At 38.9% G+C, this 27809-nt stretch overlaps 1 protein-coding gene across 6 annotated transcripts; it reads right to left on the bottom strand.

The window, feature by feature from the left end:
- STAM2 (signal transducing adaptor molecule 2) lies at positions 1–27809 on the bottom strand. 6 transcript variants are annotated; one of them, XM_030485575.1, is made up of 14 exons: positions 27599–27809; positions 18339–18441; positions 15432–15507; positions 15118–15213; positions 12280–12426; positions 10283–10352; positions 9367–9553; positions 8413–8507; positions 7586–7668; positions 7274–7361; positions 6442–6496; positions 5623–5776; positions 3937–4106; positions 1–3711 (listed from the first exon to the last, which is right to left on the bottom strand). In XM_030485575.1, exons 1-14 carry the CDS (start codon positions 27636–27638, stop codon positions 3477–3479), a joined length of 1599 nt encoding a protein of 532 aa, XP_030341435.1. In that variant the 5' UTR covers positions 27639–27809; the 3' UTR covers positions 1–3476. The 6 variants fall into 6 exon arrangements, with proteins under 6 accessions (XP_030341435.1, XP_030341436.1, XP_030341437.1 ...); XM_030485576.1 differs by having other exon boundaries at positions 18339–18423; positions 27599–27807; XM_030485577.1 differs by lacking the exon at positions 15118–15213.

Here is a 27809-nt window from a genome sequence, read left to right as displayed (position 1 = left end):
TTCGTTAAACAAACTTTAATTCACACAAGGCAAATGCACACATATTGCCGACAGGAGGCCAAATGATATTGCGACAAAACAGATTCTCTATTCCTTAATACTGCAAACTCTTTCGGACAATTTTCTGGAAGAACTGCGATACGTCTTCGCTGTAAACCCCAGACCAGAGAGAAGCACAACCTTGATCGGAATCCAAAATTCAGGTGTGCTGTCTGCTGGTGGCCAGGTTGCTCACTGGCCGATCAGCGCCGTGAGAGGTCAGACACGCTCAGAACCTGCCCTGGCTGCGTTTCCTTTCCTTCATTTTTCGTTCTGACCAATTCAAAACAGTTTTGAGTCAGCTTCATGTAAAATTTAACTGGCAAGAGCCATAAATTCAATGATTCAACAGATACATATCACAGTGCTCAATGTAAGCAAGAGTAGTGACTTCTTAGAAAAGATGCATAGATAAAAATAATGATAATAATAAAAAAAATCATCTTCCTATCAGAAAATCATTCCTGTAAGAGATTGCAGCTGCAGCCATGTCCCACTCAATGCTCCTGGCTAAGGGGCTAAGGGCAGCCTTCAAAAGAACTACACTGTTCCCCAAGTCCATGAACATCTATGAACAAAACCTAACACAAAATGAACACACAACATTACCTGTTACAAAAACAATCTGATTTTTATAAAGTTGTCACTTCTGTACCGAATTAAATGGACAATGCGTTTGTCACACCACGGTTGGGTGAAAGACCACAGTGTCTCAAAATGTGTCTCTGTGTGGTGGCATTACAGACAAATTCAGTTGTTGCTTTCAGCTGACTGTAACTGAGACATAATAGGTTGCCAACTCATACTAGAAGAAAGTATATCTAGTATCGATCTTCTCAACACCCATGACACAAATATATTACACTAAAAATCTCGTTATAAAGTTGCACAGATTTTTATGTTAACCATTAAAGTTTATATGAAAAAGCAGAAGTTATCTACCTGTTGATTCCCAATATAAAACAGTAGGTAGAAACCTAATGTAGAAATCTGAAGTTAGATAAATCCTTTGGCAGCGTATTCATTTATAATCAGGCCTTAAAAATAAATATGATCATGTCTAGAAGTATGAAGAGAAAGAACAGATCGTATTAACACCAAAACCCTCTGAATACACTATTTTAATAATAATTAAATTATTTTACACTATCTACAAGTTGTGTATCACAGGTTTAGGAATATAAGAGATGACAGGATGACAAATCCCGCTTTCATAAAATGTCAGGCTTTAAGAGTATGCATATATGTAGCTGTGTAGAAAATCTCAGACAAATGAGTATATACATTATTTATATTTAATAATTAACTGAACATCACCAAATCACATCTGTCTACTGATCTCAATTTAAGTTATTACTCAGTATTTCTGCTGGACCAAAGTTTTGAATCCAATAAAAATACCCATCTTAATCTCAATTTACTAACAAACATGGAGAATCTATATAAATGACAGCAAAGTTTAGTTTGACCACATATCAACTTGGAACAAAGTAAACTCTTACCAAAAAATCTCCAAACAATAAGAAATTTGAACAGCAGCTTCAAAATTAATTATTTTTCCTTAGAGAATGCAAGGAACAAGTCATCAGAATACTTCAGTATTTCAACATGTTACTTGGCTACTTCAAGGGGAAGGAGAAAGATGAAGTCATGTCAAAAGGAAAGACAAAAGCTTCCTTCCAATTGCACAAATTTAAATAAAAATAAAAGATTTCAAGAGCAGGTACTGAATACCTTATTGCGTAAGCATGAAGCTGCAAATGAATAAGGCTGTGATGCCAAATAATTAAATAAAATGTAAAAGAAATGGAGGTGCCACTGAGCGAAGGGTGGTTTTTATTACTCGACAAGAGTCTGGAATCCAATAGTCCCAATTTGGTAGAGAATTTATATGCCAAATATGCTTATTTAGACATCTGGGAGTTTCATGCATTTAACCAAGATGTTTTTATCAGTGATTTGCTTCCATTATTTTTCCAATCCGAAGATTATTGCTAATCATAAAACTGTTAGAATAGGTATAAATGACTATGCTGAAGTGAGTAGGTGAGTAGAAGAACAAAGTGATTTTTTTTTTTCAGAGGTTGAAACAATTTAAGAAAGAAGTCCCACATTCCCAAAAAATAATTCAGCCCATCTGCTCCACTTGTACAAACCCCACCCCTTAAAAAAGTGCATCAGGGAAGAAATTCTTCAATTTCTTTTCTTAGCCACCAAATGCTGCACTTCCACAGTTTCGAGGCAATTCCTTTCCCAAAGACATGTCTGTCACTTTCAATATGCAACCACTCCATGTATTAAACAAGGAGCATAATCCCACTCACAAGGCACACATATTTTGCCTATACAGACTGGGCATTGCATGCACCTTTTCCACATGGTGTAAGTTTCACTGACTGCAATGAGTGTTTATTTAAACATGGTGGCAGAGAAAGGAAATTCAAGAGAGGCAAGAACCTTCTGGTCCCATGATGATTTCTGTTCTACTCCGCTCCCCGTTAAAAAGGTAACAGGGTAGATTCTCACAGCCTTAAGCTTCAAACATTCTTGAGCCCCCTCCTTTACCACAAGGAACCACAATACTCCTTCACTTCTAAGTACATCCAAAAAGGAAAAGAGAAGATATTCTGTACAAGTTTCTGGCTCAGCACCTTGTATCCACATAGTGCCCACGCAGTCAGCTGGGAGCATCCCTTGCCTGCGTTCGCAAAGGAGACTTGTGCTTGCAGTACCACCTCTGCTGAAAGACGCAGGCCAGTTCTAGCAAAACCCCACCTGTTTTCTTCAAGAGAAACACATCAGAAGTTCTCCAAAAATCTACCAGGCAGCACTGTAAAATCTCATTTCTCCTATTCCTGTAGGTACATGGTCCTCACTGTCACAATATCAAATCATTTTCTCTTCCAGCTCTCATGTGCTGAGCTTGCGCAGTTGTTCCCACTATGGAGTGCACATCATACTGTGAAACTCACTACAGCAGCACAGAGAGAAGGTGGTCTCTAAATCTGCAGAGATTCTCTAAAGCCACTTGGATAGAAGGATTATAATAAGATACCAGAGGAGGGAATGCAAAATGAGAGCAACACATAACAATGATTAAGCATCCTCAACTTTTCAGAAACACATTTATAGGAAAATTATGTTTGGACTATCTTGTAACTTAAGATTCACAAGTGGCACTTCTTGAAAGCACTGAAATAAGGGCTCAAAGTAATCTGAAATTATTTTAAACCATCAGCTAATCTAGTTCAAGCTATCTTTATGCAAATGCTTAACAATCAGATTCGATGCATATTTTTACTCTGCATCATTCTAATGCAGTGAGTTGGGTTATTTAAAAGGAAAATGTATCTTGATATCCCGTGACAGGTATTCATAAAAATCATAAGGTCAAGCAACCTTTATTCATTAATTCAGAAGTACGAGCTGGTTTCTTTTTAAAGAAGAGGCTGTTGATGGTAATTTGCTTGTTGCTGTAGAACAGAATGAGCAGGAACTGCCACGGGATAACCTGGTCCTTGAGGCAAGCTTGATGTATTATTCTGGTAAACTGACATATCCACTGACATTCCCATCTGCTGCTGCTGGGTGTATGCAGCTGTGCTGGCAGCCGATGCAAGGCTGGGGTTCTGGTTCACGTACGGCTGGTTTAACACAGAATCTGGTCCTGGGCTGTAACACAACAAAACAAATCAAATTCTGACAAGTTCATGTCTATTTATCTGACATGCAAATTTGCAAACAATACTGTTTAGTCCAAAAGCAATCTCCCTATTTTCAAAGTTATCAAACAGTATTACATGTCATTATAAATATCCCAAGAACACACAACCTTTAGACCAAGTAGTAAAATTACCATCAGGAAGAAGGTGATTTAACAGTTTGCTGAAGCGATACCTTAAATACGCAGCTTGAGCTGGCTGAGTTGCTCCAGAAGAATTTATACTTTGAGGCAGAGACCTCAGCTGCCCCATCTGATCCGGTCCTAGGTTATAGCCTGGGGAAATGGTGACTTGGTGAACACCCTGGATCATGTAGTTTCCACTAGGTGGCTGCACAGGATATGACTGTAAATAAAAAAAACCCTGACATTGTGTACCTTTCATTTTCAATTAACTAGCAGTAAACATGGCACAGAATGCCACTACAGTGGTAGGGTTCAAAGACTGAATGAGCATCAACTAACTTTTTCAACAAGGTTCTAAAACCGAAACATGTAACTTCTCAACACACATTTTAAATAGGCATCTTTTATTTCACCAGCAGCTCTCCTTTCCAGAAATGCACTGCTAATAAGGTCAGTGCTTAGTATCTGAAGGAAGAACACCACATACAAGGCCTCTGTCCCTCACAGAAACCTTATTTTTTTCCCCTCTAAACTGCTTTGTTTTTAAAACGTTTGATCCTTACATATTTTGATGCACAGAGTCAAGTAGAAAGACAGGCACCATACGAGATGTGTTACTTAATGCATTTTGTAAATTAAAACATAGGAATATTCTACGACTAACACAAAAAGAAAGCAGAAAATTTAGCTTCTTTCATTTCTGGTTTAAGATAATGCAGATCTTTAGCCAAAATTCAGATAGAACAGGTGGTATAACACGCTTCGTCTACAGAAGTCTACGCCGCTCATTGGTTTTGGACTTTTCATTGTATATGGACACTGAAGGAAGAGACAATTTTGTACCAAGTAACAACACTAAGCTCAGCATGCTTAACATTGTCTTATATTTTTCACCACTGAAGTATGCATCTTGGAAGAAACAGTAAACTTCAGTTGCCTTTCGGCTTAAATTACTTTTTAACCTTCAAATATAAAGAATTTTCCATCGTTACCAGAAGTTAAGGACACACAATTACTTTTAACTGACATATTTTCAGATCTAGCAGTTGCTATGGCAACTATTCTTTTCCCACTGAACAATTAACATTAAAGCAAAATTCACTTAAAGCAAAAACGCTCATCCTATGTTTTCTCCAAAAAGGATCTTTAAAAATATTTCTCCTCCATTTTTGTTTCTTAAAACATTAATATGGCACATTGGAGATACTGTAACAGTTTTGAGCAACTACACCCCCTAATACAACATGTTCATTTCTTAAGGGAAAAAAAGAGCTAAAACAAGACTAGTGTTTCTATATTTGAAAAAAGTACACCGCATTCATGATTAATGCATTAATATTAAAGTTCACTCACATCCCCCCGATTAGATAAGAAGGTAACATTTTACTTTAAGACGGAGGACATGACTCACAGCAAGAATTTCCACCAAGCTGCCGAAACACAGAATTCTAACTGTAAAAAATTAACCAGGGAAGGGATCTTTTAGTATTTTCAATACAGTATCTTTCTGTTAAGTAGAGCAAAATTAACAACTATACCTTATTGTACAAGCAGGTGACTGCAAACTGAAGTACGCTGGTTTAGCGTGTAGATGATATTTTATTCTGAATGATATAAAAAGTCACCAGGCAATTGTTCACAGGCTAGCAGGAAAGCGTGCACTTCATTTTTGCTGTCATCTTCTTAAATAGAAAGCTGTATTAGGAAAGTGTCTATTTCTAGACAGGGATACTGACCTGCACTGAAACACCAGAAGATGTAGGTGGGTATTGTGCAGAATGGTGGAGTTTTGAGTAGGCTGAATACATTGGTGTTTCATTCATCAGTTTGTTATAGAGTTCCAGAGCTTCTAGAACTTTCACATTCAATTCCGATAATTCTGAATGTTTTCTGTTTCAAAACAAATACATGCAAACACTAAGTTTCTCTAACATCTAGTGTTAGATGGTGAAAAGAATGTTTCATGAAGTGGTTTTGAATATGCAAGAAAAAACCCAAGCCCTTAAAAGGTCAATTTCTTACACATCTATATTGTAAAGTTGCCATTCTGTTTCTTACACCAAAGGGACTGGAAGGAGAGTTCAAGAAGAACTGTTCTTCCCTAATTGCAATAAGGTAAGCAACTCCACAAGTGTTATTTACCTTTTCTTTCCACCCTCAAGTATCCCTTGAAGTCTGAGGGGAAAGAGGTGAAGATAGAGATGGCAAGATTTTCCTGTCATAGAGGACAGTCAGCAGAAGACTGAAAATACCAAGCTCTAGACAGATTGCAAAAGGCTACAGTCAAAAATGGCTAATACAAAATGCATCCAGTAACCTATGCAGTAAATTTTGGAGAGCAGCAATCAAATCTTTGCATGCACACTGGGACCTTGGTACCTAAACGCTAAAAAAAAAAAAAAAAAAAAAAAAAAAGAGGTAGAGTTGCCAAAACTTGTTTCTTGCAAGATTTTCTAGCTGGGGAGATGGAAGACAAAGTACCCAAAAAAATAAGTACAACTGCACAATTTACAGTATATCATAGTAAATAACACAGAAGCTACATTATAGCTCACCTATCTATCTCTTCTAGTTTTTCATCTATCATTGGACCCATCTGTTGACAAATATCTGTGAAGATGAAAGTGTCAAGGTAGTTCATGTCTCACACAATTAGAAGATTAAATGCATCCGAAAATTACTTTATCCAATTATACTAAAATAGCATACAGAATTGAAGAGTGCACCTAGTTATCATGTGTGTCCCATTCCTCCAGCCCAAATAGACAGGAAAAATACTTTGGCAATTCTGCTTTGTTATCTTCTCTCCTCTCTTCTCTCTACCCACTCCAACAGAAGACTATTAATGAAACACATGGAAAATTTTGCATTTCTGCTTGCACTGTGCAAGATCTATGACTTTCATCTCCTACTGGAATATCCAATCTGTCTAAATCTGCTGTGCTGTAGAGCTTCCTTTACCTTCACGTTTTCCACTCTAGAAACACTCCTTTATTAATGTACACTCAATTGTTATTACATAGCTTGAACTAATTGGCTCTTAAGTGAATGGAACTGCCTCTCCCCTCCTAGCCAGCGGTATTTTAGGGACATTTTGACACGAAGTTAATTGCCTATTTCAAGAAGAGTTTGATAGGTAGATGGATCTTGCAAAGATCAGGCATTTTACACTAGCTGGAAGTTATGCAAATTACTCTGCTGAACATGGAGTTGTTGGCTTGGCAACTATTAGAAAATTTAGAGTTATACATATAGCCTCCTGCTTTCACTGTGAAATAGGCTATTCTACAGCACACTGTTAGCCCAGACCAGTTTCTCTAAGGTTAAACACAAAAGAATTACCAGCCCAAAGAAGAAATAAAAAAACTAGCTTAGTGCTCAAAGTACCTTCTGAGTCTAGAAGATCTGGAGAATCAAGCTTTAAATCTGTAGGATCTATACTCTGAAGTACCTGCAGCGTTTTATCCATTTTATCCTGAAAGGTGAAGAGAAGATGAGGAACAGTTATTTCTGAAGCATGGCAGAGACTGTTTTAACTTTCAAATTAAAAACAAAAAAACCAAAAAACAAACAAAAAAACAACCAACCCCAAAAATCTTTACATGAAAAGAACTGGCTGCTAACATTCAGTAACAAAAGAATGTTTCAACCAATGTAAAATCTCAGCAATTTTTTTTTTTATTGAAAGTGACTGCATACCTCATCTATATAAACTGGCTCAGGTTCTGCTTTCTTAATTTCTTCTGTAGTATCCTCAGGAACAGAATTTTTATCCACAGTTGCTGAAAGAACAAACATTAGTTTCTTTTCTGCAGCTGTCTTACTATGCTAAATTATACACAACTTTTTTCCATGCTTTCTATCAGTTCTTTCAATGAAAGCGAAGTTTGAAGAAGTACTTCAAGCAGTGATTACACCTAGCTACTGGAGAAGGGAATGTGGGTTTGCCTAGAAAGCCTTCTGACAAGCTGCTTCCTTTGGGCTGTTAGCCTGATTATGAACCTAGTCCCAGCAAGGGAAAGACAGTTGAGTCACATTAGCATCTAAAAACACCTCCAACACATGTACAATTACTTTCAGCCAAGTCACGAGTGTTAAGTTTTATTTTGGTACCATGAGCATGAATAAAGCTAACAATGTGATTCTTATGAACCACTGACATGGGTATGAATGTTGTTCTATGCTAGGTCTGATGTCTGAAAAGAGACTTGAACATTTTAAATGGCAAGTTACTAGATTCAGATCTAATATACTACTGACAAAGAACTATGGTAAATTGAACTTGAACAGAAATTGAATGAATTTCTGTAATAGGAAAAAGGTAGCAACTTAGCAGAGCATTAGAAGATACAAACTGTTAAAGTGATCTACAGCAGTGGTATATGCGTGCTTGTTTGAAACAAGGGCATGATGTCTCTCTCAATTCCTTCCTTGGGCTGATTTCATGTTGCTCATGGGCTAGTTAGTAGTTCCACCATAAGCCCACCTTTCTAAAATAATCTGTCAGCTTTTAGGAGCTAACTTACCTGCCTCAGGTTCCACATTTAAGTCAGAAGTCACAAAATTAGACGGAAACAGTCCTACTCCTCTGTGATTTTCACCTTTCCACCAATTGGTGTCACTGGGAAGATAAAGATGTATTACAAAACTCTGAACATTAACACTCAGCATCAGCAATATTTTCAGGCTTTTGACAGAAAACCTGTGACATTTAACGCAGTGTTTCCCTTCATATTCAACTACAAAGGCAAAGGAGAACTTCTGCAGAGATTAGGAGCAAAACCAAAGGCAGAAGCGGGGGCAGAGGGTGGGGAGAAGGGAATGATCAGGGGAAGCAAAATCATTCAGTAGCAATCACTCAGAATTTAACATAAGTCTTCAATTCTTTAGGCTGATAAGATGATAGCCCATTACAACTTCATTTGAAAGGCTGTAAGAAGTTCACGAGTGGGGCTAACATTAGAGATATAATTGATCTGTCACAGTCTATTAAATTAGAACAGCATTCAGAGGGGAAGAATTTCTGCTTCTTAGCTATCATTGGGGCAACAGTGATAACAACAATAGGTATTTTTTCTTCAGTTTTATTCTTAGCAAATGTCATGCTAGATAGCCAGAAATTCAACAATTTCTGAAAGTAGCTGGAATTCAGCACTGTAATGTGTATCCATATTCTTATGACATGTAACTAACATTTATCTTAAAAACTACAAACAAATTGCATGTACACCACAGTATGAAATATTCAGTGTAACACAGTGAGGTTCTCCCTGCACCAATCATGACTTGAGGTCAAGAACTTGGGTACAGGAAGAATAGCAAAAGATAAAGGGATTTAAGGAAGGCCCAGAGTCACAATATACATTTTGGGCAGGTGGGGGGGTGGTAAAGAGCAACAGAGGAAAAATTTGCTACTCTAAGAGAAGAAAAAAAAAAAATCAGTTCTGGAATAAAGGCACCTTCAACTGAGCATATTATACCTGTCATCCAAAACAAAAATAATTTCTCCACTTTTAAAGGTGAGCTCATTGTCCTCGACAGCTTCAAAGTCATACAGAGCTCGCACCTTCCTCAAGTTCTGATTGTTTTGCTGAATTTCTGCAGACGGGTACAAGGATTTAGTTTCCATTTGTTGCTGTTTCTGCTCTTGCAAAGACAATTCGATAGCTACAATTAGGGGAGGGGGGCAAAAAAAGAAAATAAGCTTGTATGTTTGATCTCTATATGTAAATGCAGTTTGCTTTTCTAATCAAAAATAAAAATATTTTTATTTTTTTATTTATACTGCTATATTATAAACATGGTCTGTACCTGCTTCTCTAATATTTTAAGTTTAAAATCTTTGCTCCAAGCTTTACTCTAACCTGCAACAGGATTAAAAGACAAGATGCAATCATTTACAAGTTATAAAACATTTAAAAAACCCTCTGCTCTTCATGGTACAGCCCACTACTTGTAGCAGTGCACACACTACTAATGTCAGTAGCATCATTAGCATGATCAGAAATACTGATAAATTCTTCACTTTGACATCTGATCAACAATAATTATATTCAATAGAGAGAAAGAAAAAAACATTTAAATGTTCTTTTTTTTTTTAAGCATCAAGATGTAGGCTAAAATAAAACATGTGGGTGCACAATAGAGAAGATCAATCTCTCTGGAGAGAAAGCAGTGACAAAACAATGCTAATGGCTACATGATGGGGAAGAATATATCTTTCCCCAAGTCCTCACCCACAAGGTAACACCTTGAATGATACACTATATTAATTACCAACCTGCCGTGCTCTTGCTTTCAGCTCAATGCAAAAGAAAGTAGACTTCCTATTTCTCTACATTTTAACAAAACTTCTAGAGCACAAGTCTTAACCCAAGGCTCTGACTAGCAATTTACCTTTTGCTATATCTTCATCTTCTTTGTTTTTACTTAATGATGAACCATTCTTAGCAGCATTTGTGGAAGCCTGCAAATGTATTAACAATAGAAGTAGTTCACATTACGAACAAAAAAGAAAGCCCTATAATTATATACTTTAAAATTAGTAATAAGTTGTTCCTGGTTATTTGCCTTACTGTAGTATTTCATTACTGAATCAAGATGACCTTCTAGAAGTAAAAAATTATCACTCTTCAGAATCTCACCCACGTTTTATTTTGTTTTCAGCAAGGAACAAAGTAAAATAAATAATCAGATCTAATTTAAATAACTGATCTCATTTAAATAATTATCTCCATCTCATTTATTAAAGTGAGACTACTCATTTAAATGACTACTCTTTCCACTTTTGTCATCTACTCCTCCACCCCAACCTTCAAAAGGGAAGAAGAGCTCTTTGGATTCCTATATCTGCAAACATCAGGAACTGTAGAGCTAGAACAAGGGATAATGGGTTTAAATTTACAACAGGGGAAGTTCAGGTTAGACATAAGGAAGAAATTCTTTACTGTGAGGGCGGTGAGGCACTGGAACAGGTTGCTCAGAGAAGTGGTAAATGCTCCATCCCTGGCAGTGCTCAAGGCCGGGTTGGACAGAGCCTTGGGTGACATGGTCTAGTGCAAGGCGTCCCTGCCCATGGCAGTGGGGTTGGAAGTCAGTGATCTTAAGGTCCTTTCCAACCCTAACCACTCTATGATTAAGCAGCAGCTGGACTTACTGAAAAGGGAGATCCCTCTCAGAGGAAAAAGCCACCCTCTTTCTCTGCTGGTGGGACAATGGGAAGGAAGAGCAAATGTACATCAATTTGGAAGCTGCTGACTTAAATAATACGAATCTCCACAATGGCATAGTGAAATCATTCTTGGAGTTTTCATTCCGATGAGGAAGTCTTTCCACACACACAAGGAATGAAGTTTCAGACCCTAGCCGTGTCTAGGACTTATCAGTGGTCCTAGAAAACAATTCTGTACAAGGGTACCAAATACTAATAAGCTTCAGCTTTGCTTGTTTGAAGCGAAGTGTATGAGGTAAAAAACATCAAGATATCATTTCATATGTATTTGTAGGAAAAGCAGCATAATTGGTTGCCAGTACTCTAGATCTTCCATGTTTCTGCCATATGTTTTAACACATATCCTAGATTTAGAAGTGAAAACATCTTTGTGGAGAAAGGAAAGATCGTAAAAGTAAAAAACCCCTCTGTGTTGAATATAGAGAAAAGTAAACTTCATTTAAGGAATATGTAATAGAAGCTGTAGTTCTAATTTTTATGACTGATCTTCACCTGACTTCTAATCAGCATGAAAATATTTAGAAGCATCAATAAAGCGTTGGGAAAAACACACCTGTCATTATATCTGCCAGCTCAAAGATCAGGCATAATACACCACCAGGAGTAAAATACAAAGGGTGAAGTTAGGGATTGGAGCACCCCACCTACTGCAGAGACACAGACAGGTAACTGAATAAACAAGAAATGGGGACTTGGAAAATGAAAGCATAGCACAGATCATCTTCAAAAATGTCTACATTCCAGATATTGCCCTTTGTTTTGTGAGGCAGTGTGAAGAAAAACAAAGGTATGTGCTCCAAGTCAGCCATCAGAACCATGAAACACCAAGTACAAAGTGTGGGTGTAGAATTGCTTAGATTTAAGGTGGTGACAGCTCAATGAAGCTCTGAAAATGATCAGAAGAAAACAAGGATCTAAAATGGAACAACTCATAAGGGCATCATGAAATAGTCTTTAGTCTGTTCTTGTTTTTCTCTGGAGTGCAAGGACATAAAAAAGAAGAATGAATAAAAGTGAACCTCAGTATAAGGACACTACTAGAACAAGGTTTCTACTCTCCTCTGACTGAAAAAACAGAAGATCTCATTTGAACAGTTTTTCATTTGTTCACCGCCAGGAACAGTGAACCTACCAGTACCATGTATCCCAACCCAGCTTTTACCTGAGATCCAACTGCAGGAAAAGTTACACCTTCTTCTTTTAAAGATTTAATAGTTGCAGATATTAAGCTACATTGTGGGTCTTTCTGAAATTCTTCCGACCACTCCACCATTAGAGTTTTTAGCTTTTCACATACTTTTGGATGAGCCTAGAAGACAAAATTACATAGAAAGGGATACTTGTACTTCAAAATATGAAGAAAGAGTTGTTCCCTCTCATTAAAACTTTGTTACCAAAACCGTTTTACTACAAATATACTTAGTAACTGTTTTGATTAAGAAAATTTGGAAAACAGAGCCTAGAATATATGGTCTTCTATACACCGATTTGTGACCTTACAGGTAACATGCTTAGCTTCTGGAGCATCATCCTTTCTTTGGAAAGCTGGCACAGCAGTTTGCAGCACCATTAACCCAGTGCAGTGACAGAATGCAGGTAGTTCAGATTTCCCTGATTCTACCAAACAACTGGTTATTTTAAATCAGGGCTACTTCAACCCTTACAGCAATCCTTGGAGGCAAATTCTCTTGCACAGTCAAAGCTTAGATCTTGCAGGCATCTCACCTACCTATGCTGCTGTTATTTTAGTCAATTTTAGGTGGTTAAGGATGGTTAAGAAAAAAGACTGACTAACTTTTTGACTTTTCAAATGTTAGTCATGTTTCCACCTCAATAGTTTCGGAGAAATTCAGGCTCTCTACCATACTTATCCCAACTTTTCTGCACCTCCATGTTAGTTACCCTCCATTTTACCTTCACTACTTCTAATTTGTATTGTCATTCCCCTCCCAGCCACTTAAGTTAGTCTAATATAAGATACCATTTTATAACCTCTGCTGTCTTCTCCTCACATGTCAGAACACGTTTCTCCCTGTAGACTTCTCAGGTGACAGGATCTCACAAAAACCTGATCTTTGTACCATCTCTGTATATACATACGTATGTATGTTTCCTTGACTCAGATTCTCTCACAGAAAGGAATTATATATCATGTATGCATTATATACAGTGCCACCTAGCTCCTCAATTAGTAACTGAGGTGCAGGGACATAGTCTGTTAAAGAAAGATAGCAGAGGCAAACCAAGATCAAGTTCATGCTCTGCCTGCAATTCCTCTGGCTCCCACATTTTTCTCCAGCCTCTCGAATGACAGAGCCCCTACAGCTCCCCTTCCTTTAAAGGACTTACACCTAAATCCACATAGGACCACCAATTTAATTCAACACTGCAAATTTAGTGTTAACAACCTCACCCAAAGTCATAATCCACCTTCAGAAAAGCAGGTCAGTCATGTATAACTCTACGGTATGGTTAAAGAACACCCTTCTCTAACATTAAACATCAGCTGATGTTAATCCTGTAATCATGTAATAGCCTTCAAAAATTTGCTGGAGCAAAAAGAGCAACTCTTGAATAGAGCAGTTAATATATGTGACGGTCATGCCAACATTATAAGGATAAAACGTGCACCTTCAGATTCTATACGCTTTCTGGTTTTGTTCACAGTTGATGAAAAGACTACAGTTTGAACCAAAAGCATTCAAACTAACCTCAGGACACTTGCTGCTGAATAAGCATTCTGGGACTGCTGGGCTCACCCACATCTCTTCCACTTGGCTTGGCTGGGTAAGAGCCTGGGGCTGCACGGAAGCAGTGCACGGACAAGATTTCTCATTTGAGTGATCACACTGTAAGCCCGTGCCTCACACGAAAACATATGCTGAACAGTAAGAACATTGGCAAGTTTGGGCTCAAGCATGCATTTAATTGAAAGAAGTGCTGCAGCTTGATAGGCTCAGTGTCAGCACAGAGACATTTGTTACACTTGCCTGAACTAATTTTCTTTTGGAGAAAAGGGAGAAAGTACAGTTTTATCTGCCCCCTGAAGATTATCCCTCCAAATGGGCCAGAGACACAGGTAAAACAAGTCTTTCCCAACAACAAAATAAACTATGCTCCAATAGACCACTCTTCAGTCTAATTAAAGGTTTCCTTTTACATCCCCAAAGTGCTGTCAGACCACGAAGGTCAATGTTCCGTTTCAGAGTGGACCACAGCTAATGAGAACAAAGGGGAGGACTTTAAGACCTATTTTTCCATACAAAGCAAGAAACGGAGAAGCTGTGAACTCATTTTGCTTCCCAGCAATTTTATTAGTTTCCTTAATTGCTTTGCTCAACCTCTGATGATTTCAGGCCTCCAATATATATGACGACTAAATTCTTTTTAACCCATTAGCCATTTTTGTCTTCAACTGGAGCAATAATTAGGGGATAGCTGTTTCTCCTCACTCCATTACATCCAGATTTGGTTCCCATCTGCTGCTTGACCCTAACCATTTAGGTCTTTCTTTCCTGGTTACCTCCTCATTCAACATTCTGAGAACCTCTAGCAACTAAGCAAGTTGTCTGAAGACTTTATTCTTTTCTTTGTAAAAATGGAAATTAACTTTCTCCCAGTTTTCCCTTTACACTTCAGCCTATGAATTTCATTCAAGCCAAATAAAAACTCTGTTCAAGAAAAGCTGCCTTCACCATTACCAAATTAACTGAGCTTAAGAAGAGCCACAGATTTTAATTAAAATTTCTTACGTAATTTTGTAACAGTTTGGAGTGGTATTATAAGCCTGTCACTATTTTAATACATTTGTTTTTCATAGTAAAAATCAAAGTACACAAATTTCAGTAATAAGACAGTCAGCGCTATCTGCAGTTGCACCAAAACTAGAAAATGCATATTAACTAGAACATTAGTTTTGCCAATTCTTTGCTATGCTGAAATAGAGCACAGAAGTTACCAAAATAATCCTCCCCCAGTACTTAAGATTATAAAAAGTTACCTTATTTATTATACCTCGAGCTTCACTAGCAAAATCCCGAGAACATACTTCTAAGTGAAATAGTCTCCCACAGTTTGATACACAGGCTCCTAAAAGCTGACAACAGAAATACAATCGTGAAAATGTATGACGGCAATTGAAATAATCCAAAACAAAAGCATACATAAAGAGTTAAATGTAATCATCTGTTCAGCATGCACTCTCTGACTACTACTGAAGATATATAAAGGTATTAATTGATAAGCACACATTTAATAGCTGCATTACATAAAAGAATACAAAAGGGTTTTTGAAAATAGCGATAGTCTACTCACTGTAAGTGCTTGCAAAGCCACATGGGGAACTTTATGATTCACTCTCTTCATGATGGCTTTAAGGCAATCCTTTGCTCTGAAAAAGCAGCAAAGAAACTGTTAGCAATAAAGGTTACTGACATACTCTGTGGAATGAATGATACCAGATACTCAAGCTGGGTCTGTTGGAAAAAAAAAAGAAAAAAAAAAAAAAAAAAAGTAACCCAACCTAAACTTTTCCCAGAGCTAGTCTGGAAAAAGTACTGAACAACTTGTTTGTTCTTATATGTATTGGACTGGAACAAACTCCATTTTTACAATGGCATTTTGTATTAATTTCCATAAAACTGCTGACAGGTCATAAAGGAAGCTATTGCCATTAAGTTGAGGAAATTGAAAATTTCCATTGAATTGAGCATTTGAAATAGACAATGAAAGTCTACATAAAAGAACAAGGAGCAGTGATGATTAAATAAATAGTTATTTTACTGGCTACTGTAAAGGGTCTCTATGGATTTAATATAAAAATCGTGCTCACAGGTTGTCAGCTCTTGGATCCCATTTTCAAGACCCTAAGGACACATGAAGATTTTAAAATTTGGTTCGGCAAAATCTGAGACAAGTATAGAACAACAATTAGTGTGCTAAATGTTACTCTACTAAGGAATTCCATACTTAAAATGAGCATTAACGGCATGCATGATCCACATATGTTGAGGCATACGTACGGCTTCATTAACAATATTATTTTGAACTCCCTAAAATCAAGAAATCTCTATGTAAAGAGCTGATGCTGTATCTTTACTACTAATATCACTTGCTGTGTACTTGAGCCGCTGTATTATCCAAGCACAGGAACGTCTCCGCAAGGTGGCACTCCTCCATGTCGCCCACCAAACTCGGCTCAAACAATAAGGCTCTGCTTCCCCAGTCACCTTACGCAGGCACAAGGGAAAGCCACTGATGAAAGTGGTGGACCAAACACCTACCGCAATGCAGTCCCCCTCCCTTCCTGCCTTGAGGCTTTAGCAGTCATGCACTGCCCAGATTCAGGAGATGATGTGGCTGAGCATGTTAGTTGTCAGTGAGATCACTGCCAAGATCAGATCACCAGGAATCCATCACACAAGGGGCTAGAGAAAACATTTGACAACCCTCTTCAACACAAACTCTCTCTCCTGTCAATTTAAAGTTGTCATGGAATTGTAACCTTAGGCAAAGTAAAAAAAAAAAAAATGCCTGTGCAAAGATGAAGCCAGAACAGTTTCGTTGTTAACACTGAAAAAGATGTTTGTTTCAAGGTTTTGCTTTGTTTCAAAAGATGTGTCTTCCAATTTATTGTGCGTACAGTAGTGAGAGTTTATGCCACTATATTAAACAAGGTAAGAAGCTGCATCTATATTCACATTTTGGTTAAAGCAATACTTTGGTTTTGAAACAAATTTTCTGATCATTCCCACATGTTGCACATTTAGCTCACAGTGGGAGTTTTGCGCATGCAAATATATTTCCTTTTGGAAGAAACCAAGCCAGAAGCTCCTCTGTGCACACCAAATGTGCTCCAACCTCTAGAGAAGCTATGAGAGTCAGAGCCACTGACAGGATCTGCAGATAAATTTTCACCAATGCTGGAGTAGATATAAAGCTCAGGAGAAGAGATTAAACCTGTTCTCAAGGGGGGAAAAAAACCCCCAATGCCCTGACCTGCAAACTGGATGCATGCAATGGCTTCAGCACCAATTTCTCTGGTTTTCTACTCCAGCCCTATTGTGCCAAGTTACTCAATGATGTCCACATAGCCAAAGTAGTATGGTTTTACTCCTAATATTGAGTATGTCTGGTCATAGTTAATTCACAAATAACCCAACAAAGTCAACCTACCTATTGTTAAGCTATATATTTATTTAAGGGTAGGCAACAATATTTATTATTTTCAGAAGATGGCTCCTAACAAAGGGCAGGAGGGAATAAAACTACACAAAACTGAAATATTTTATACATGTAGTTGTATATTTTGCATGAGTAATTAAAAATACATTGCCTTACAATCTCCCCTCCTCCCAAACAAGTAGATTTAAAACAGCTCCCTCTAAAAAGTCTTTTGGCACAGCAAAAAATAAAACAGATTTTTAATAACGGACCCAAAGGACATCTTACGCTTTTTTTCTTCAGGATGAAAGATTCTCAGAATAGATTTGCTATTCCCTTTGGGAGGCAATTAATACCAGAAAAACCCAAACCAAACCCTTTCTCAGTGTAGTAATCTTAAACTTCACACATAACTGATAAAAATTCTAGGACCACTTAAGAATTCAGCGTATGCACTAATTCAGGTTTACTTCAAAATTGAAAACAACAATGTTACCACTCAAAAAGATTACCTTGAAATTCAGCAAATACTTTCGGCTGTTCTAAAATCACTGACCTACCACTTATGTTTCAGTATTACCACTTAGGCTAAACTGATTCAGATTGTGTTTTGATCCCTATTTTTTTTCCCTTTCCCCCTCCATCAGTCCCACTCTTCCTAATGAATAAAAACAGCCAAGTTTCTCATCTTAAATAGCTAACTGTCCTAGCTAAAGGATTTTCTGCAAAGAAACTAGTTTACTTTTTCGTACTGGCACAGTTGCTTCTCAAAATTTATGCAAGATCATTAAATACGAATAACTCGGTGTACTGCGCAAAACTCCATAAAAATTGGAATGCACTCAGCATATCCAAACTGCTCTACTAGAAATCGTGTTGGAACATTTCTTTCAAAGAATTTTAAAGCCAACTACATATATTTGTAGAGCTTGCAGAGGCGGGGTGGAAGCACTTTTTGCATAGCTGACTACGATGAGCATTTTGAGACCCATTCTCTCTGACACAGTATTCTTCACATAAACACGAAATTACACGTCATAACTCTGAGGTACAGCTTACCCATTAGGAGTACTTCCAACTTTGTCACATATGTCCATAATAAGACCCCAGTCCTCACTGGTGTTACATTCATTTGTAGCTTTTTCTGCAAAGAAAAACAAGACTGATGAAGCATAATACCCTATTAGGTTCAGATGCTAGTCAACAGACACTTTCTCAGCCGTGCCGAAAAAGGAGACTTCACACACAAATTGCTGAGAGGCAGCATCTTCTACACATTAGCACCGACTCTTGCTCTCTTGTAAAGTGTTACGTGCAGTTTTCAGCACTGGACTAAGAGATGTGATAAATATTAAAAAGTTCCAAAAATAGAAGAGACTCTCGAAGTGAGATGTTGTAAATGATGAAAAAGAAACTCCTTCTGTACAGTTCGTTTAGTTTCTCCAGGTTTAAGCCACAGCCCTAGTTTAGAGTTTGCTCAAGGTCTTCTAACATTTGCATGTCTTTAAATATTTCACATGGATATTCCAAGGAGGGGTGGAAGGAAATATCTCTTTAGGGCTTTAAAGGAAAGCCATCTCCTCACTCAAGACACTTATTAAAATAACTTTTTTCTACCAGGTTTTTCAGGAAATGTGCACACCACAGCAAGTGTTGAGAAAAATAAATGCCATGGAAGGCTTAATAAAAAAAACACAGAAAGGGGCAACAAAACCCAGACTGCTCTATTAAAAGAATGTATCTCTAATTAATACTTGCAGCATATAATTCTAAATACTAAATGATAAGGCTTAATTTTATTTGTGCTTTAAGTTTTTTTAGAGCCATGTTAATTTAATCACATGTAAATATAGCAGTTCTATTAAAATAGCTTATAAAGAGCAAATTAAATATTTTGTACGTTGCATTTGCTGCCTTAGGATTTAATTTTAACCCGTCAATTGAATATTTTAACTAAATTCAAAGATAGGTGCGTTTAGATTTTTATGTTGTATATTAATCCTATCAGAAAGCAATTTATAGTCATGGCAATATCACAGTCAGTGATATACTTTCTGTGGTAAGAGAGGCCACTAAATCCCTTTGGAACAGAGTATTTTAAAGACTATTTAGAAGATTAAAGCAGAACATAATGGTCACTCACTATTAATGTGATGGTGTTCTGTGACAGCAGCTGTTCCAAAATGACAAGGTTTGCTGACAGCAATATTACCGCAGGATAAACTCAATTTCATGTGTGCAATTAAGCATCTCTGATAATCTGCTTCACTACTTAGTTTTGCTGTCAAAAGTTACAATGATACTCAGGCTGGCTCAGCAGAATGCCTTCCACAAAGAAACTGCAAGCATACCAGCCAACAGTGCCCCTGAAACCTTTTGTTATAGATGTAAAAGCAGATCAAGAAGGAAGAATGGAAATTTGTAATTTTGGCCATAGGTTATCTTCATAGGGTAGACTACCTACTTAGAGGAAGCCAGTATTTTGTTGAAAGCACAAATGGTGCAAATAGTGTGAAGTATTGTTCCCGCAGCACAAACCTTTTCAAAAACTTACTCAGAAAGGACACCACTGTTAAGCTTTCTTTTAAGTATATCAGTATTTTTAGGACACTAAAAAATTAATTGCTTGTTCTTGAAAATAAATGAGTGCCTGCAATTTTAAACACTTTTAACATTCAATTTATGTACATTTCCTGGACAGGTGAACCCCAAGTACTGAAAAATCACAGAAGAACAGCATAACACAATGTTTGGTGCACACAACTTCAGCCTGGTATTTCCTATCAAGTTCTGCCAGTTAAAAATGCTTTTTAGAAGCATTGCCCTGCATGTCTCCATCCCAGTAGTATGGATCCTCACATCAAAACTTGTCAGTCAACTTAATCCATCTCATCAAATGACAGGAGCCATCAATTGTGTGTATAAAGCACAGATGCCTATAAAACACACTGGGCACGTTATTTAATGGCACTGCCTGGCTTCACTCTGATCTGAAACCTGTCTCCCCTCTGAAATTCCTGGAATATTTTAGAAATGCCTCTTTCTGCAAGTCTCCCTCTTCCATGAGCAGAGAGGGAGTAAATCATAAGAAACAACAGTAGGTCAACAAAAAGATGTGGAATCCAAGAAAAACTGAGGTTGTGTTTCACACCTGAGCCTTCAGAACCATAAAATGGCACAAACAGCAACAACCAATGCTGTACTCGGGCTCCTCCAGCTCTCAGCAATGCCCACTGATTCAGGAGGGTGCAAGCTCATCTGAGACCCTGGAGTGCTTCCATACAGGTGGGCACGCCAAGGGAAGCAAGCCTAAAGACAGGTATCATCACACACATCAGCTCTATTTCTCATTTCATTCGCTCCAAAACCCCAAAGCCAGACCTCCAAACTTTCCTCTTCCTACACTCCCTTCTCTTTCCCCTCACTACTCTCCTTTTAAAGTGGGAAACATACCAAATAATTTACTTTTGGAGAAGTTATTTAAAAAAAACCCATAACTGTATCCACAAAATACATCTAAGATGCTTTGAGAGGATACACCTATCTGATTTGCTAGTAAAAAGCACTCTTCTAAAGTACCACAGCAAGGAAACAACCTGAAATAGAACTCAGACATAAAAATATGTAGGAAATTTAACATTACTTTGATTGCTTACAAGCCAGTCAAATGCAAGCTTGTAAACTGATCCCACTGTATAAACACTGCAAAACCAAGCACCTCACTTTGTACATGCTGTCATGCAGAGCCAAGAAAAAGATACCCCACAAAGTGTAACAGATAAGGAACAGGGCAAAACAAGGGTGATGGCGCAGCTCTGTGGGGCTCCAACTCCTTCAGTCTGCTGGGACTCATCAACACCTCTCCTTCCCTTACGGTGTTTGTTAGGACAAGTGTCACTTTTGTCCTCTACAAAAGGCTCAAACGTGCTTGCCAGAGGATATACTGAAATGTTCCCCGACCCTTAGGGGAAATCAAAATCAGCTTTGCCCACCATAACAGATGTCCCATCTGTCCTAATCAATTCTTCCACTGTCAGTGGGAAAGTTTAATGTTTACCAGGCTTCACTGCGAAGTTTTCAACTCCATACCTTCCACACCTTGGAGAACAGCATAGCTACCAAGACACTTAGCTCTTCTTACTCATGGCTCCTTGCTTTTCCTCCTCTCCCCAGCGAGCATGTTCATGCATGGAGGCATGTCAAATGCAAACTCCCTCTCCTCTTGTATCTACATGCTGGTTCTAGAAGCAGATGCAGTCCCAGTGAGAATACGAAGGCTGCCCTACAGCAAACTCTCACAACTTCTGAGGTTTTCTTCCCTGCCAGCATGACAAATTAAACAGCATCTGGTTTTCAGCTTAACATGAGCTCCAGCTGAAGAATCATCTTGAACGATAATTACTTCACAGATACCGAAACATGGACTTTGATCAGAAGAGACAGATATGGGAAGATGCATTTTCCAAGATTTTCAGTGCTAAGAGAATATCAACTTTTTTTAAAAAAAGCTATGACTTACACTCTGTAGCCTTCCAATGAACGAAGGAACACCAGACTCGAGCTTACTTTTACAAAAATAACGATAAAAGAAAAATATGCTTCTTTTTATCACTGCTTGGTATATTTCTAAAAACCACTAAAGAATGCAAACCACAATTAATAATTTTTAACTGGATCAGTTCCCTGATCTGAATTGCCATGCAGCTGCGCAAAAAACTATGCCAACATAAAAGAGGAGAGAGTAGTAAAATGAGCATCTGGGAAAAGGATGGGAACTGTTTACTGATACCACTGCCAAAAGAAGAAATGCTTGTCAAGCTCCTGCCTTAAAACACTGTCACCAGCTCTTCCAGAGAAGAAGGCAATGCTTTACCCCTGCATGCTAAAGTCAAGTTTTTCAGGACTGTCCCTCTACCACACAACATCCAAAAGATGAGCTGAATGTTGGCCTTTCCAGCTGAACTGCATTAGTTCTTTTTCCCTTTTTCACAGAAAGGGATGGGTAATACACAAGAAATAAGACCAAAAGACGGGGGTTGGGGGGGGAAACACTGAGGACTGCAACTGGACAACACATTGCAATCCTCAAAAGCCTCCCTGTTTACATCTTTTCAAACACCAAGTCCTCAGCCTCTACAGATCCTGGCATAATGTCAAAGTGTCACAGATCTGCATTTGTCATTAAGTGTGCTACCACATGTTCACTCTTACAGGCCTGGAAACACCACACAAAGATCACAGCCTCCGTACCCTGCAGCTTCTCTTGAGGCCTGCTGTGATTTCAGCATTGGACAACCAGCACTGTGTTCCCTCGGGTTTGCAAATACAAAAGCAACACACCCCATTTTTTGTACGACACCGAGAATTCAGCAGATACATTAGGATCTATATTCACAATGGCAAGAAGCAAATAAAACAGCAAGAGCAACCAGGGGAATCTTAAAATACCTATATGAACTTGAAAAGGGAGGTAAAAAGGGAACTGCAAGAACCTCACAATCCCCGGAATTTCCCGAACATGATACAAGCACCCCAAAAGTTCTCTGGAAATCTCTGGCAAGGTAACCAACACTTTTGATTCATACCAAAAGTATATCACACTGTTGTACAACACAGATCTCTCACTGACTGCTTCTGCTGGAAATCTGTATCCCATTTAACACACAGTGTTAGCATTTGACACTGACACAGTGAAATCAGCAGTCCTGGTCTGATGACAGCTCTACCTCTATGCTGCCTAACCCATATGACCTTCAAACTTGCAAAATATTTTGTTATTTCAGTCCTGAATTCCCTGGAGCCAGGCTTGCCAACAGTGTCAAATAACATGCCTGTTAAAAAAAAAATAAAAATACTAGAAAGCAACAATTATTTTCCACCTGGGTCAATTTTTAAGTTAGAAACAAAGAAAACAAGCACCCAAGCACTGATTTAGCACAAAAAACTTTCCAACTTGATATGGCATTCACCAAAGACTGCAACCAGTAAAATACAATTTTCTAGAGATTGATTTGACCTGAAGCAATGTGAAATAAATCTTGTCTGTACATAAACATTTCAACATTCTACACAAAGCCTTTCCAAGTTTGCAAAAGCAGTGTTCATTGATGAAAAGTGAATATACAAAAAAAAAAAAAAAAAAATAGACTACAGCAGACTGCTGTTGTTCAAAAGATGAAGCAGAACCACATGGATGAAAACCAGAAATTTAATCCCACAGCCCCCTTTTTTTTTTTTTCTTTTTTTTGCCTTGCCTTTTTACAACTAAATTAGAAAATTCCAGTTTTGATTTTATTAGTGATTACAGACATGATGGCACTGTAATCATATGACTTGCATTTCCAGTAACACTGCATGGTCCACTTGGTCCTTGCTGAAAAGGCAACCCTACTCGTAATGATCCCTATTCATGCCACTGTATATTATAATCTAAAGTAACTTTTTGCAATGCAAATCCAGTTCACTGAGAAAGCTTTATGAGGTACAATTTTTGCTTAAAAAGCGAGCCTGACATTCTGTTTCATTGAGTCAATTTGCCAATAACTTGAAAAACAAACAATTCCATTTATCAGACAATCTGCAAACTACAAGAAAAACATTAAAAAGACTAGGGACGGATTAACAGAAACTTCTACTCTAGAGTCCAGAAAGAACCAAAATGAAAGCTACCAACAGTCACATATCATATAACAAAACATCCCTCACAGAAACAAAAGTGAGCCTACCATATAGTAAAAGAAAAATAATCAAGGCAGGGCTGGGGGAGCAGACCAGTAATAATCTCAAAAATTGATAAAGAAATGCCATAAAATTGCAGGCTCAGAATTTAGGAATTTTAATCAGGCAAATTAAGTTAAAGCTGTAGACTGAAGACTGGAATATATTGTTCCTACATTTCAAAAAAAGAAGAAACACCCAAGCAAAACCCCAATTATCTCATCCTCAAGTTTGCAAGACTTTAGTTCAGATGTTGAAGACAATAATTATTACAGACGGAGACATGAAGGGGAAACATGGTGAATTGTAACAGAAAGCAGCTACTCTTCTAGGCAAGGACACCTAATCAAAGACTCATCTAACATCAGTTGTCTGTTCAGACTGCAGAGAAACATACCATAGGATGCCACATGCAAGCTATTACCTACAGCTCTGGATCACTCTACAAGTAATGTAAAGCACTCTAATGAGGGTGGGAGAGTTTACTCCCCAAATGCCTCAAAAATCAGTTTTGAAATCAATATTAATATAACCTGGCTGACACTGACGGCAGGTTAAGGGTCTTATAAGGATGCTAGTGCAAAGTTGGTAGGTATCATCAACAAAAGGAAAAGCTAAAACATAAGGGGAAATGTAAACCCTTGATGACTGCATTAGGCAGAAAAAGAGAACAGGAGAACAAACTGCAAATTCACACAGAGTCAATAAAAGATTCTCCTAGAAACCTAAGTGCTCAGCAGTTGGAAACAAGAGGAGAATGACCAGCACGCAAAGTTCTAGCACAAGGTAAAGCCACCAAGGTAAAGCAGCCACAAAAAGGCAAATACGAACCCAGAATGAAACACACCAGGTAAACATTTCAGCAAAGCACAAGGAAACATGAAACACTACCGTACACATTATCAGCAATCGATGGTATGGTGTACAATTCTGGATGCCAGTCAAACTACACAGAAAAGCACTTCCTGCTCCCTGGATCATGTCAACAATCTTAGGAAAGAAGGCTAAATAAACAAAAGATGAAAGGGAATAGGCTTGTTGTCTACTGAAGGAGCGAGTACTTAAGAGATGAAGGTTATTTAAGAGGAAGGACAACGCTGGGAATACAGCAAGTGCACGTGAACTAACTATGAATAGATTTAGACAGGAAATCGAAAAGCTTCTAACAGTCTAAAGAACTGAAGTTCTGGTGTATGCTCTTAATAAGAAAAACAGATGGAAGAAACCACACTCCTCTAAAACACTATTCCATAGGTTAATCTTGCGACACACCATATCTATAACACAAAGACACCAAAGCAGATGCCAAGGAATTAAGGCTCTGCACAGCTCAGCTGAAGATCAAACATATGGGTTTAGAACCAAGGAAGCAAAACCAGCTGTGGCAAAGCAGAAGTGTGTTTACCTATGTTTTCTACAGGTGCCCTGAGAAAAGAGCAGTACTAGAAATGTGGTCTGAAGAGACCACTGGATCAACACTACTGCTTTCAGCTAACAAAAGCCAGGCCTCGCTCTTCCTATCAACCTTCCCAGGGGTGTCTTGCTCCTCTGTTTCACTCCCATTTTTCACAGCCTTTGCTGAGCTGATTTCAAGTCACCAAGCTTTCACCACCTCCATAGGTGATCAAACTCACCAGATAAATGCTTTCTTTTGGTAAATTAGTTTTCCAGTAAAAAAAGCGGAATCAGCTCAATGGTAAAAAACAAAAACAAAACTACACAAACCCAAAAAAAAAAAAAAAAAAAAAAGAGAAACCTGGGTGGATGGAGCCATGGAAAAGGATCTCTCCTTTCCAGTAGCATCAGGCCATCAGTTGGGCTTAACTGTTTCCTTGCTATGTACCTTATTTTTTTAAAGGAAAAAGAAAACAAAATGTAAAAAGTTCAATCCTGAAAGATGCATATTAAAGGCATGACAAAACACTCACATAAATACTGCAAGTTAAAGTACAGACCATCCCCATCTGATGAGTTCATATTCTGGATGGTTTCATTTACAATTGAATTATAAAAAAAAAAAAAAGTTTTGAAACTGCTCCTAATGGCAAACAGAGTTTGTTCCTGGCAAGAGACTGTAGGATTTACGTTCATTAATTGTGAAGTTCTCATTCCATTGCACTTGTTTAATTGTAATACGTGCAGACAGTTATGGTCAGTGTAAGTAATGCAGAATTTAAGAAACTGCAAGTGAACAGACTGCCACTTCTGAAGTACTACAGTCTTGAGGTTCTTAAAGCATTTGGGTTTGCCAAAGGCTTCTGCACAGCTGTGAGAGTCCCCAGTTCAAAAAAATCTTCATTTGTGCAAATACATTACAGCCACGTGAAAGATTAAGTCTGGCAAAATACACACAAAACTTAACAAACTATTTGAAATAACTCTGCGTAGCTGGTCTGGCAAGTTTCTGCTTTCAATTCAGTCATAGGTCAACACAATATCTCACGATGGTTTGTGAGGAAATAAAGAAGGGAATGCTTTTATTACACAAACTTTGAGGACACATTAAGAAAACTGTAATTTACACTCAACAAAAAAAAAAAAGAGATGGTGTGCTAATGTGAGCAATCACAACAACCTCTTCCATCTATATACATCCCCCCCCCCCGGCCTTGACAAAAATCCCAAGAATGTTGAATTCTTTTTTAACCTAAAATTCCAGTGTAAAAGAAATGCAAATCTGACTCTGGTATCTAGTGTAACTGAATCACTTTTTTGCCAGTGCTTCCATTCAGAATAGGCACTGTTTACAAAAAAAAAAAGGGCAACACACAGGTCAAGTTTGATGTTCGAGAAAGCACAGGACAGAGGAGAAGCACAAACCAAAACAACTGAGTCATCATCTTCACCCTGACGATGGCACCAACTCCAGGCCAAGCTGCTTCATGGTTTTGTAATGGGAAGAAATGTCAGCTCGGGCTTAACTTGATGTCCCCAGATCAGCCTCTAGACAATGCCTTGGCATTAGGTACTGAAACAGGCATAAGAATGGGATCCTAGTGACATTAATAGAGCCGGCTTTCACCCTCGAGAGTCCAGCATCAAAGCAAGCTTAACATACCACTTCACTCCACTGAAACTAAGCAAACCGAGCCACACGATGTCAGAGGCGGGAGATAACGAGACATTTCAGAGACACGCTGTAAAAGCTGTACAACTTTACAAGGCACTGCACGACGGGCCACAGAAACTTCCTTTAACTGAGGAGCGCAAGCGGGGCCACGCAGAGCCGGAGGCCGCCGCGCTGGAGCACCCGACCGGCCCCACAACTCCGCAAGAAAGCCGAGCAGGCAAGCGGGCAGGGCAGGGCAGGGCGGGCCGGGCCGGCGGCCCGGAGCTGCGGGACAGCCGGGTCCTGTCACAAACAGCACACCGGGTTTACCCCGAAGCTTGGCGGCGGGACTGCCCGCGCCCCGGCTGCTCACCAAACAGGCCTGGAGCCGCGGCACCCACCGCGGGCCGTCATTACTCTTCCTCCCTGAGTAGCCCAAGGCGCGCCGCGGGGAGCGGGAGGAGGCCGCCGTCCACAGACACCGGCCCTGCGCCCAGCCAGGCCCAGCCGCCGCTGCCCGCCCTCCCCGCGCCCCACCATCCCGCTCGCTTACCCACGTCCTGCTCGAAGGGGTTGGGAGCGAAGAGCGGCATCTCGGCACCCCCGGCCGCGCACCCGCTCCTCAGCCGAGAACGCCCCGGCCAGCGGCCGCCCGATCCGCCGCCGCGCCCGACCGCCGCCTCAGGCCCCCGCGGCTACCCCGCCGCGCCTGACCGCGTGCCGGAGGAAACGCCACAGCAAAACCGCGACGACGCGCCGGACAG

Source organism: Strigops habroptila, chromosome 5 (assembly GCF_004027225.2).
Source record: "Strigops habroptila isolate Jane chromosome 5, bStrHab1.2.pri, whole genome shotgun sequence".
NCBI lineage: Eukaryota > Metazoa > Chordata > Aves > Psittaciformes > Psittacidae > Strigops > Strigops habroptila.
This window is presented reverse-complemented; position numbering and strand designations above follow the sequence as displayed.

Excerpts from the sequence above, each read along its gene's own strand:
- STAM2 (XM_030485575.1), bottom strand. The coding sequence starts at position 27,638 with ATGCCGCTCTTCGCTCCCAACCCCTTCGAGCAGGACGTGG. Across the intron at positions 7,362-7,585 it reads AGCCAGTTTATATAGATGAG|GATAAAATGGATAAAACGCT; the intron begins GTATGCAGTCAC and ends TTCACCTTTCAG. Across the intron at positions 3,712-3,936 it reads GCTCAAGCTGCGTATTTAAG|CCCAGGACCAGATTCTGTGT; the intron begins GTATCGCTTCAG and ends GTTGTGTTACAG.